Source organism: Pristis pectinata, chromosome 3 (assembly GCF_009764475.1).
Source record: "Pristis pectinata isolate sPriPec2 chromosome 3, sPriPec2.1.pri, whole genome shotgun sequence".
In the NCBI taxonomy this organism is placed as follows: domain Eukaryota; kingdom Metazoa; phylum Chordata; class Chondrichthyes; order Rhinopristiformes; family Pristidae; genus Pristis; species Pristis pectinata.
In genome coordinates, this window is record NC_067407.1 from 78,890,181 (window position 1) to 78,903,022 (window position 12,842).

At 48.6% G+C, this 12,842-nt stretch overlaps 1 protein-coding gene across 1 annotated transcript in view; it reads left to right on the top strand.

Annotated features, from left to right (window-relative positions):
- Positions 1 to 2,132: 2,132 nt before the first annotated feature.
- Positions 2,133 to 12,842, top strand: part of adgb (androglobin) — a 166,317-nt gene continuing 155,607 nt past the window's right edge. The window contains exons 1-2 of the mRNA XM_052011225.1: positions 2,133 to 2,215; positions 7,478 to 7,646. Of these exons, the coding sequence (XP_051867185.1) occupies positions 2,148 to 2,215; positions 7,478 to 7,646 (237 nt within the window). The 5' untranslated portion in view covers positions 2,133 to 2,147. The remainder of the gene's footprint in view (positions 2,216 to 7,477; positions 7,647 to 12,842) is intronic.

Below are 12,842 nucleotides of genomic sequence, written 5' to 3' on the forward strand. Positions count from 1 at the left end.
AAACAAGAGGCATAGGTTTAAGGTGAGTGGAAGGAGTCTTAAAGGGGATCTGAGGGTTAAGTTTTTACACAAAGAGTGGTTGATATCTTGAATATCCAGAGGAGGTAGTGAAATCAGATACAATCAGCACTTTCAAGATGCATTTGGAGAGACACTTAAATAGGCAAGCATAGAAGGATATTGTCTAAATGTGAGTAAATGAGTAAAAAAAGTCAGCATGGATGTGGTGGGCTGAAAGGCCTGCTTTTGATATGTAACTATAATTCTGACACACATGCTGTTGTGAAACAAGTTTGAGGTCTCAAAGGACAAGGACTCTGAACACAGTCTTAGAGTTAAATGATTTATTTACAAAGGCAAACACGGGGAAAAGGTAACAGGGTGACACACATGCACTGGTGATAGCGAGCATGGGAGAGTCACAACAAGGGTAAAATACACAGACGCACACACACACACACACACACACACACACAATAAACTGGGTACAAACAATCAAGGAAAATCAATACGCTACCCACCACCCCTTGACTCAGTGCAGGCACGGCTCCATGCCACCGGGAATACTAACTTAAGATGCTTCTAACTCTGTCAAAGTGCACAGCTTACCAGTGGTCTCTTCAGCATCATTTCATGATTCCTCCAGGGCAACAAAGAGACTGGACCCAGCACATGTGCCACTCTTTATAGTGCTGGAGGGCTGGGTATTTATAGTGCTGGAGGACTGGAGCACAGGTAATTCAACAGGGCCAATGGCCCAGTGCCAGCAAGGACTAATCAATCACAGGAGGCCAATGTCCCGAGGCCGGGTACAAAGGTGCTTAAAGGGACCAATAGTCAGGTGTGCACTGATGGGTGGAGGTGGAGCCAGGCCTTGATTGACAGTGGTGTGTCTTTCAACCAAGTACTGGACAGTGCTGTCACGTGACAGCCCTGGCCCTCCACAATTCACACGCCTTTGCAGTTTGCAGGACTGTTGAAGTTCTCGTACTCACAAAATATAATTCTGTATTCCTGTTTCTCACTCATCCCAAACTGTATTCCCACCACCACCACCACCACATCCGAAGACTATGGTCCCAATAATCCCATGATCCACCCCAGTTTTCAGAGCTATAATGCAATATTCCCATCCTCCCTGCAAAATACTGATTGATTCCCAAGGCTTTATTCTAGTTTACAAACTCTGAGACTCCCAGTTCCTCCAGATCTGCTCTATCTTAATTCTTACAATCAGTGGCCTGGTTATAATTGGTGTATCAATCATATTATAAAACCCCTGATATCACACTAGCAACCCCATGGAAGATTAGCTGGTGTGATAAATACGCTAGTTTCTGACCTATATTACAAAAACTGAAAGCATATAAATCAACCTGATTTAAATAGCAGCTTCCCTTTCAAATTTTTTTGGACAAAAGACCAAATATATATTTCATTTTAAAAGAATCCTAAAAATGCCTTCGCCTTCCCTTCATCTCTTGCTCGCCTTACCAGATTCTCCCTCCATTACTTAATCTAACTTTCTCCTTTGTAAGTAACAGATGCCACTCATCTCCCAGCTAATTTATTTCCACATGTTTACGAGCACCCCACTCCAGCCCACCTCAGTTTAAAGCTTTTCCCACCGTGTTCGGACCACACCAACGATAAAAAGAACCACAAGGACATTTAAGGACACAGAACGTGTGAGTAACTGCGCTCTTGGGAAGCTAAATAGACAGAGATAGGAACAGGAAAAGGCTTGGGTTATGATGGAGATGCAAACACACCCAAAAAGCGGCCGAGCCCCAATGTTTACAGTGAAACCACACTCGCAGCTTTCTTATCTGTGATCAATGGGCAACCATACTCCTGTTCTTATGAGCAGTTCATATGAGAGGGAATGGTTAATTCGTCTCAGACCTGTTGGGGATGGGTTATAGAAAAAAAAACAAGTTTTTACAGTAACGTGGTCCATAGTTCCAGTGCTGGGGTTGGAAGCAGTAAATCCGGTCAGGAGTGACAACGCCTAAGTTTGAGAGTTCAGCCTGAGCCTTTGACAACCGCAGACCAGCACTAGGACCCAGCAGAATACCAGTGCGGTGGCGTCCCGTTGCCTGGTTACGAAGGTGGCTGGCAGGGCGGAGCGGAGCAGAGCAGCCAAGATGTCGAAAGGCAGCAAGAAGCGGGCCGACTCCATCCTGAAAATGAGTCCGTCCCCCATTCACAGCGGGTAAGTGTCGCATTAGATCCAGCGGTGCCCGGGAGCCGCACCGGGGTGGCCCTGGAAACCGGACCCGGCCCGGGGGAGGGGGTGGGAATATCCATCCCCCCCCCCACCCCGCCCACCCAACACCTTCTCCCGTCTCACCCTCCCCTCCCCACCTCCCCAGTAAGCCCCCACCTGCTCTCTCCCCCTCCACACCCCCTCTCTAACCCCTCCCTCCTGCCCCACCAATCTCCCCATCGTCCCCCTCCCCCTCCTCCCCACTGACATACACACCACCCTCCCCCTCTCACACCCCTGTCCCCTGTCCCTCCGTACACTCTCACCACCCCTCTCGACCCCCTTCATCCCGCCTCGTCCACTCTCACCCCCCACCCCCCTCGTCCCCTCACCCCCCCGTCCCCTCACAACCCCCCATCGTCGTCTCTCACCCCTTCCACTCTCAACCCCCCTCGTCCACTCTCACCCCCTTCCCCTCACCCCCACTCGTTCCCTCACCCCCATCCACTCTCACAATCCCACCCCCACCACACCTCGCCCCCTCTCACCCCATCCCCCAAACCCCCCTTGTCCCCCTCTCACGCCCCTCATCCCCTCTCACCCCTTCCCCTCTCACCCCCCTCATCCACTCTCACCCCCTTCCTCTCTCACCACCACTCGTCCCCTCACCCCATCCCCTCTCACCCTGTCCCCTATCACCCCCCTCGTCCACTCTCACCCCCCTCATCCCCTCACACCCATCCCCCCTCAACCCCCCACCCCCACCCCACCTTGCCCCCTCTCACACCCCATCCCCCACCGCCCTCGTCCCCCTCTTACCCCCTCATCACTTCTCACCCCCTTCCCCACACCCTCTGTCCCCTCTCACCCCCCTTGTCCCCTCTCACTCCCCAGTCCCCTCACTCTCATCCCCTCGCTCCCCCATCCCCTCACCCTCATCCTCTCTCACCCTTCGTCCCCACTCACCCTTTGTCCACTCACACCCCTTCCCCACGTCCCCTCACCCCCTGTCCCCTCTCACCCCCGCTCATCCCCTCTCACCCCCCTCGTCCACTCACCCCTTCCAGTCTCACCCACCCTCATCCCCTCACCCCGACCCCTCTCACCCCCCTCGTCCCCTCTCAACCCTTCGTCCCCTCTCACCCCTTCCCCGCTCACCCCCTTGCCCCTCACCACCCCTTGTTCCCTCTCACCTTGCTCTCACACCCCCCTCGTCCCCACACCCCCGTCCCCTCCCCCACCTTCCCCTCTCACTCCACCTCGTCCCCTCCCAGCCCCCCTCGTCCCCTCGTCCCCACACCGCCGTCCCCTCCCCCACCTTCCCCTCACACCCCCCTCGTCCCCACACCCCCGTCCCCTCCCCCACCTTTCCCTCACACCCCCCTCGTCCCCACACCCCCGTCCCCTCTCAACCCCCTGACCCCTCTCACCCTGTCCCCTCTCACCCCCGTCCCCTCCCCCACCTTCCCCTCTCACTCCACCTCGTCCCCTCCCAACCCCCCTTGCCCCTCACCCCATCCCCTCGTCCCCACACCGCCATGCCCTCCCCCACCTTCCCCTCCCCCACCTTCCCCTCACACCCCCCTCGTCCCCACACCCTCGTCTCCTCTCAACCCCCTGACCCCTCACCCTGTCCCCTCTCACCCCTGTCCCCTCCCCCTCCACCTCGTCCCCTCCCAACCCCCATTGCCCCTCACCCCATACCCTCGTCCCCACACCGCCATGCCCTCCCCCACCTTCCCCTCACACCCCCCCTCGTCCCCACACCCCCATTCCCTTCCCCACCTTTCCCTCACACCCCCCTCGACCCCACACCCCCTGACCCCTCTCAGCCCCGTCTCTTCTCAGCCCCGTCCCTTCTCACCCCCTTCCCCTCTCACTCATCCCCTCACCCTCCATCCCCTCTCACCCCCTACACCTCTCACCCACCCTCGTCACCTTCAACCCCCTCAAAGCCTCACCACCCCTCATTCCCTCACCCCCCCTCGTTCCCTCTCATCCCCTCTTCCCCCTCCCACCCCCCTCTTACCCCCCCTCCCCCACCCACCTCATCTACCCCTTCCGTCTCACCCCCCTCTTCCCCCTCACCCCTTCCCTTTCTCACCCCCTTCCCCCCTCACCCCCCATCCCCATTCCCTCTCAGCCCCCTCGTCCCTCCTTCCCTCTCTCACCCCACCTTCCCCATCCCCTTCCCCATCCCCGCTCACCCCCCCTCGTCCCCTCACCCCCTCTTCACCCCTCGTCCCCGCTCACCCCCCCTCGTACCCTCTCACCCCCTCACCCCCCTCTTCCCCTTCCCCTCTCACCCCCCTTCCCCCTCTTCCCCTTCCCCTCTCACCCCCCTCTTCCCCTCTTCCCCTTCCCCTCTCACCCCCCTCTTCCCCCTCTTCCCCTTCCCCTCACGCCCCTCTTCCCCCTCACCCCCCTCTTCCCCCTCACCCCCCTCTTCCCCCTCACCCCCCTCTTCCCATCTTCCCCTCACCCCCCTCTTCCCCTTCCCCCCTCTTCCCCTTCCCCTCTCACCCCCTCTTCCCCCTCCCCTCTCACCCCCCTCTTTCCCCTCACCCCCCCTTCCCCCTTACCCCCCCTCTTCCCCCACCCCCTCTTCCCCTTCCCCTCTCACCCCCCTCTTCCCCCTCACCCCCTCTTCCCCTTCCCCTCTCACCCCCCTCTTCCCCCTCCCCTCTCACCCCCCTCTTCCCCCTCACCCCCTCTTCCCCTTCCCCTCTCACCCCCCTCTTCCCCCTCCCCCCTTCCCCTTCCCCTCTCACCCCCCTCCCCCCTCTTCCCCTTCCCCTCTCACCCCCTCTTTCCCCTCACCCCCCCTTCCCCCTTACCCCCCATCTTCCCCTCACCCCCCTCTTCCCCCCTCGCCCTCTCACCCCCCTCGCCCACCTCCCCTCTCTCACCCCCCTTTCCCTCTCTCACCCCCGTCCCCTCTCAGCCCATCCCCTCTCAGCCCCCATCCATTCTCATCCCACTCATCCCCTCACCGCCGTCCCCTCTCACCCCCCCATCCCCCTAACCCTGCCTCTCACCTCCCCCCCCACTGTCTCTCTGAAAGTCTTTTCAGCTCATTGATTTGGTTAGGAGTACATGCAGCAGAGACAGAAAGTGATATTTGACTTCGATTACATTAACCAAGAAATTTCTGGGGAGATCATTTTGAGAGTAGGTCTGAGATAAGGCAAGGAACTTCCCATTAAAGGCTTGTGCCCCTGACATGCACTCGTCACATTGCACCACTTTCAGACTGTATCATATCAGCTGGGGCTTACCTTCTGGTACTTTACCACAGCATAAATGGGCAGATATGCCAGCCAGAATTTTTTAAAAAGGTGTAAAGTATTTTAAATTTATTTTATTCTCAGCAAAAGGTGTTGATCCAGTTCAGCCACGATCAGGATGCGTAAGTTGCCCAGCATTTGTAGATGTATAGCCTGAGAGACGGCCATAAATTTCCCTAACAACTATAGCATCTGACTGAGCAAATGCAGATGGCTGGTAGGATGTATGTGGGAAGAGGTGATAAAGATAATTGGTGTATGCATGAGTAAATAATTATGAGTTAGTTCACATATCTACAGAAAATAAGAATAAGTTGTGGCTCTTGTGTTCTCTTTAAATGACAGCTTGTACAACGGCCCTGAGTTGTCACCAGCTCAAATGGTGACCTGTGTCTGATTCAACCAGCTATCTCTGTGCTTTATTTAGAATAGCTGTTGAATTACTGTGAAAATTTTGCTCTTGCACTTTTGAGTTGTACCCAGGGTGATGCAATTTGAATTATTGGTGATGGACAATATTGATATGCTTGAAGAAATAATACAATTAAGGGATAAGATATTCAAAGGCTGAATTTACCCATGTTGGGAAGGCAGAAGTTTGAACTGTGTGTGTGTGTGTGTGTGTGTGTGTGTGTGTGTGTGTGTGTGTGTGTGTGTGTCTCTCTCTCCAGATTTCTATTTAATCCTGGTGGTCAACTGCTCAGCTATTTCAGCTTCTTGCATTTATAAAATTCCATTACAGTAAATCCACTTTGCACAAGCATAATCAGACAAAAAATGAACACAACAGGTTGACTAAAAAGCTCAGTCAACAATGACCATTTTAATAAGTGCCTTAAAGAAAGAGTGATGCATAAGTTTAGGGAGGAAATTACAAAGGGTAGAGCCCAGGTAACTGTCCACAGCCATCACTGACAGCACAAAGGAGTAGGGAATGAACACAAGACTAGAATTGAAGGGACACAACAAATTCTGTTGGATCAGGAGCAAGATACTGCCTCTGTTTGGATCTCTGTAATCAAAACAGAAAATACTCAGCAGATCAATTAGCTTCTGTGGGTAAAGAAACAGAACTAATGTTTCAGTTCTTTGACCTCTCATCAGAATTTTTTTTGTCACAAATGTTGCCAAGTAATCTGCTGAGTATTTCCAGTATTTTCTGTTTTGACCTCAGATTGTTAAGAGATTGGTACAGGTTACAAAGATAACCTTTTCAGCTGCTGTTATTTGAACGGCCTGTAATTACAAAGTTTGTCCTTCATTGTACCGGTACATACAAAGCTGAAGTATTGTAGAGTTTTAAAAAAAATGTGAAGTGAAGAATTTGGAGTGGGTACAAGAGATTCACTGGATTGGCTCCAAGCTTGAGGGATGTCAGTCATATGGATAGATTGGGGGCCTGGGTGAGTAGTCTTTCAGAGTACAGAAGACCAATAGAGAAGATTTGACAGAGTTGAGCAAAATCATCAAGGGCTTAAGACAGAATAAATAAAAGGAAACTGTCTCCAGTGACTTAAAGATCAATAAAAGGAGGTGGTAGTTTTCATGTGATTGACTCGATTTCTCTTGCTAATGTGAGGAAGGTTTTATTTACAGACATAAGGATTTTGGAATACACTGCCCTTGAAAGGGAATTGATAGATGGACAAAGAAAAAGTTGTAGAGATATTAGGGAAAGCAGTGGAATGTGATTGCTGTTCTGGTCAATGATTTCTTCCAACTCAAAGACGATTGCTTAAATAATCCTATTTCCATCTACAACATTTCACTACAACTCACAGGTCTTTATTTGTGAGATGTTCTTTTAATTCACATTTCTTAAGAACTTGAACAATTCTTCAATTACAAATTTGAAATCTGAAGCTTTTACTCCTCTTTACATATTTTTTTGAGTTGTATTTGCTTGAGATATTCTGGAAGCTATGAGTTTAACATAATCCATAAATACTTGTTCTCTTTGTGACCTCCTATTCCTCTGCAGTATTGCTTCATTCATCCTGAGCTGTGGAGTTGCAGGAGGCATTACTGAAGCCAGGAAAGGTCGATATCCTCTCTGGCCTGAATGGAATGAAGCAGATGTGAATGCTGAGAAATGGGAAGGAATCAAGCCAGCCAAAGAAAAGGAAAAGAGTGCCAAAAGCCCTAGTCTGGTAAGTTGATCGAATGGTTTATCACGTTTAGCTCTGTATTTCTTGAAGTGCTGATGGTTAACAAAACTTTCAACAACTTATGTTGTGTACATTCATTGAAGATTCTTCACACATTGGCAATACTAGTATATGAGCAGACATGCACACTTTTAAAAGTCAGTGAACAAGTGACCTATATAGGTAATGACCCACATAAATAATCACTGTTTCCCATGGATCCCTTCCCAATGCCTGGTCACTTTCCAGTGCGCTTCATCTATTTGGTGGACTTATGGTCACCATTTTATCTAAAGCAGTGTCTTCTTTTCCCTTACAAATTCCTGAGTAAAAAGCATTCAAGGCATTCTGGAGCAGAATGTTAACTAAAATGAGGATGGATGGAACACACCCAGGCATGTGTTTGTCTATTATAAAAGGATTGAATGGTTTATTTTCAACAATTTCTATTTTAACATTTGCAATAAGAGTTACTCCCCAGCACACTTGTTGGGTTGAGCTCTGGTTAGAACTGGTTGGTACATTCCTTTAAACGTTCAGAAGTTGAATTGTTTTTGTGTACAGAGAAAATTTGTCAGTTCCTACAAAAGAGCAACAGAAGCAATGCCTATTCCTAGGAGGAAAAAACTCGGTGTATTGATGATAGTTGTGTGGATCATGATCTACCAGATATAGAACATAGAACAGTACGAGCCCTTTGGCCCACTATGTTGTGCCGACCTATATAAACCTTATCACCATTCAATCTATCCCTTTCTCTACTTCACCTCCCATAACCTTCTATTTTTCTTTTGTTTATTTGCCTATCTAATGGTCTCTCAAATGACACTATTTTATCAGCCCTGAACACCACCCCGGCAGTGCATTCCAGGCACCCACCACTTTAAAAAAACTACTTTGACATCTGCCCTGAACTTTCCTCCATGCACCTTAAATGGGTGACCTCCAGTATTGGCCATTACCACCCTGGGGAAAAGATGCTGGCTGCTCACTCTGTCTATGCCTCTCATAATCTTATCTACCTCTCATCCTCTGTCACTCCAAAGAGAAAAACCCTCACTCACTCAACTTTTCCTCGACAACCTTCTTCACTATTTACTACTCCACTAACCTTAGTGTCATCTGCAAACTTACCAACCCATCCTTCCACTTCCTCATCCAAGTCATTCATAAAAACAAAAATAAATCACAAAGACCAGGGTCCCTGAACATATCCCTGCAGAACACTAATTCACAGACTTCCAGGTCAAATACTCCCCTTCTACAACCACCCTCTGCCTTCTGTGGGCAAACCAATTTCAAATCCACGCAGCCAATTCTCCATGGATCCCATACCTCATGACTTTCTGAATGAGCCTACCATGGAGGATCCTTGTCAAATGCCTTCCTGAAATCCATATATACCACATCCACCACACTACCTTCAATTTGTCTTGTCACTTCCTAAGAAAAACTTGATTAGGCATGAGGCAGGACCTGCCCTTCATAAAGCCATGTTGACTATCCCCAATAAAACTGTTTCTCCAAATGCTCATAAATGCCACCCCTAAGAAGCCTCTCCAATAGTTTTCCCACCACTGATGCAAGACTCACTGGTCTATAATTCCCAGGATTATCTCTTTTACATTTCTTGAATAATGAACAATGTTTGCCATCCTCCAGTACCACTCCTGTGGCCAGGGAGGACTCAAAGACCATCATTAATGCTCCAGCAATCTCTTCCCTCACTTCCCATAGTAACCTGGAGTATATTCTATCTGACCCCAGGGACTTATCTATCCTAACACTTTTTAGTAGCTCCAACACTGCTTCTTTCTTAACCAAAATGCTCCAGCACATTTGCCTGTTCTACGCTAACCTCACATTTGTCTAAGTCCCTCTCCTGGTGAACTCTGAAGCAAAATATTCACTTAGGACCTCCCCTACCTCCTTTGCCTCCAGACACCTTTCTCCCCCTTATCCCCGAGTGGTTCTCCCCTCACCTTAGTCATCCTCTTGTTCCTCATGCAGAAACACCTTGGGGTTTTCCTTAACCCAATTTGCCAAGGTCATCTCATGTCCCCTTCTAGCTCTCCTAAGTACCTTCAAGCTCCTTCCTGTCTACCTTACAACTCTCAAGAGGCCTATCTGATTTTTGTTTCCTAAACCTTAAATGTGCTTCCTTCTTCCTTTTGACTAAACCTTCCACCTCTTGTTAACCATGGTTCCTTCACCCTACCATCCTTTCCTTGTCTCAGTGGGACAAATTTATCTAGAACCCCATGTAAATGGTTCCTAAACAACCGTCACATTTCTGCAGTGCACTTTCCAAAAAAAAACATTTGTTCCCAGTTTACACTCCCAAGTTCTTGCCTAATGCCATCATAATTTGCCCTCCCCCAATTAAATACTTTCCCATGATGTCTACTCCCATCTTTGTCCATGGCTATACTCAATGTCAGGGAGTTGTGGTCACTATGCCCAAAATGCTCACCCACCGAGAGGTCTATTACCTGACCAGGTTCATTGCCTAATACCAGATCCAGTATGGCCTCTCTTCTAATCAACTTGTCTACATACTGTATCAGGAATCCTTCCTGTACGCACCTAACAAATTCAGCCCCATCTAAACCTTTCACACTAAGGAGGTGCCAATCAATATTAGGAAAGTTGAAGTTACCCATGACAACCACCCTGTTATTTTTGCACCTTTCCAAAATTTGACTACTTATCTGCTCCTCAGTGTCCCAATGGACATTTGAGGGCCAATAGAATACTCCTAATAGAGTGATCACTCCCTTCATGTTTCTGACTTCCACTCACACCGACTCCCTTCTGATATCCTCCCTTCCTACAGCTGTGATGATTAGCAATGCCAGCACCCCCCCCCCAACCTTCTACCCCCTTTTGAAGCATCTCAACCCTGGAACCTTAAGCAGCCACTCCTACCCTTACAACAGTCAGTTCTTTGTAATGGCCACAACATGGTAATTCCATGTACAGATCCATACTCTTATCACAAATAGTTTATACAGATTTCACTTGTGACATTGAAGATCATCACCCTTATTCTTAACACTTCTCACATTATGGTAAACACGCTTCAACCTATCCAACTGATTGCTTTTATGCCCCATCCCCTGCTTATCCTTCCTCACCTTCTCTGTACACATTGCATCTACTTCTACACCAATTAATCCATTTTCTAATCTAACACACCAGTTCCCATCCCCCTGCCAACCTAGTTTAAACCCTCCCCAACAGCTCTAGCAAACCTGCCCACAAGGACATTGGTCCATCTCCAGGTCAGGTGTAACCTGTCTCTTTTGTACAGGTCATACCTACCCCAGAAGAGAACCCCATAATCCGCAAATCTGAACCCCTGCACTAACTCTTCAGCCACCCATTAGTCTGGTTTATTTCCTTATTCTCTCTTTACCTGGCATGTGGCACAGGCAGCAATCTAGAGATTACCACCCTTGAGGTCCTGCCTTTTAGCTTCCTTCCTAACTCCCAATATTCACTCTTCAGGACCTCATCCCTTATCTTACCCATGTCATCAGTGCCAATGTGCACCACAACTTCTGGGTCCTCCCCCTCAAGAATGTTATGCACTCAATTCAGACATTCCTGACCTGGCATCTGGGAGGCACATACCATCCATAAGTCTCATTCTTGTCCACAGAATCTCCTGTCTGTCCCCCTAACCAAAGAACCCCCTATCATTATCACACTCCTCTTCACCACCCCCCCCCCCTTCTGAGGGACAGAGCCAGACTCCACACCAGATATCCAGCTGCTGTGGCTCTCCACCAGTGATTCACCCCCCCATCAGCATCCAAAATAATATACTTGTTATCAAGGGAAACAGTCACCAGGGTATCCTGTACCAACTGCCTATTCTTTTTCCCCTCCCCTAACAGTCACCCAACTACCTACATCCCACACCTTAGATGTAATGCCCTCCTGATAACTCCTATATATCATCTGCTCAGCTTCCCGAATGACCTGCAGTTCATCCAGCTCCAGCTCCCTAATATGGTCTGTAAGGAGTTGCAGCTGGACAATCGTCCTGCAGCTGTAGTCATCAGGGACACAGGAGGTCTCCCTGATTTCCCACATCCTACAGGAGGAGTATACTTCTGCCCTGACTACCATTCCCACTGTCCTATACAAAGAAAATTACAAATAACAGAGAAAGAGAACCTACCACAAGCCTCCACTCACCTACACAACCTCTTTAGCCAAAGCTTCAGCTCCCCACTCTAATGCTGTCCACTTACACAATAGCTACTCTGTTTGACCCTAACTTCTTTTTATTGGTAGCAGCTGCCTAATTATCCAATTAGCTAATCAACAGGCCTATCAACTCACCAAAGCAAGCAAGAACAACAACAACAGGCCTACCTTTTAAAACTGCTTCCCACTCTTGTTCTCACTCTAGTTCTTGCAGTACTTACCATGGCAATGTGGTATATTTTATTGTTGAGAAGGGAAAATAAAGAATTCTCAGGCCAACTCAGGGAGGCAAATCATTGTAAACTGATCCAAAAGAGGTTCTATTGTTTGTTAGTGCCAGCAAGATTCATTCCAGCATTGTTACATTTAGGGAGAGATGGGGCCGCAAATAGTTTATACAGATTTCACTTGTGACGTTGAAGATCAGTCTCAGAGGAAGACAAAGGAACAATAGCATCAAATCAAAGCTCTATTTGTTTGCTTCAGTTCTTCTTTTATGCATTTATTTTCCATGCTGCTTATACAAGGTGCCAATATTCTATCTTCCCTATATGTAGAAACATCAAAGTATAATTCTATGTTCCTGGATTCACATGGAGGAACTGCATACAGTGGAGATACAGGTAGAACTATGGGGCCACAATGTTTCAGGTCTTTCTCTAAACTATTGCCACACATGTGACAGCAAGGAACATTTCCAACAACAAAGAATTTAACCAGCTCTCTTTGACACTCTATGACATTACCATCGTTAGATGCCATCATCACCATTGACCAGAAACTTTACTGGGCTTTCCAGATAAATTCAGGGCAGATCAGAAGCAAGGTATAGACAAGTGAGTGATTCATCATTGAGTCTCCAAAGTATTTTCATTACTGCAAAGCACATCATAAATGCAATCAAATAGTCTTCATTTCCCTAGACGGTTGGAGCTGCAATAGCACTCAAGAAGGTCAACAACATCGACGGACAAGCATCAT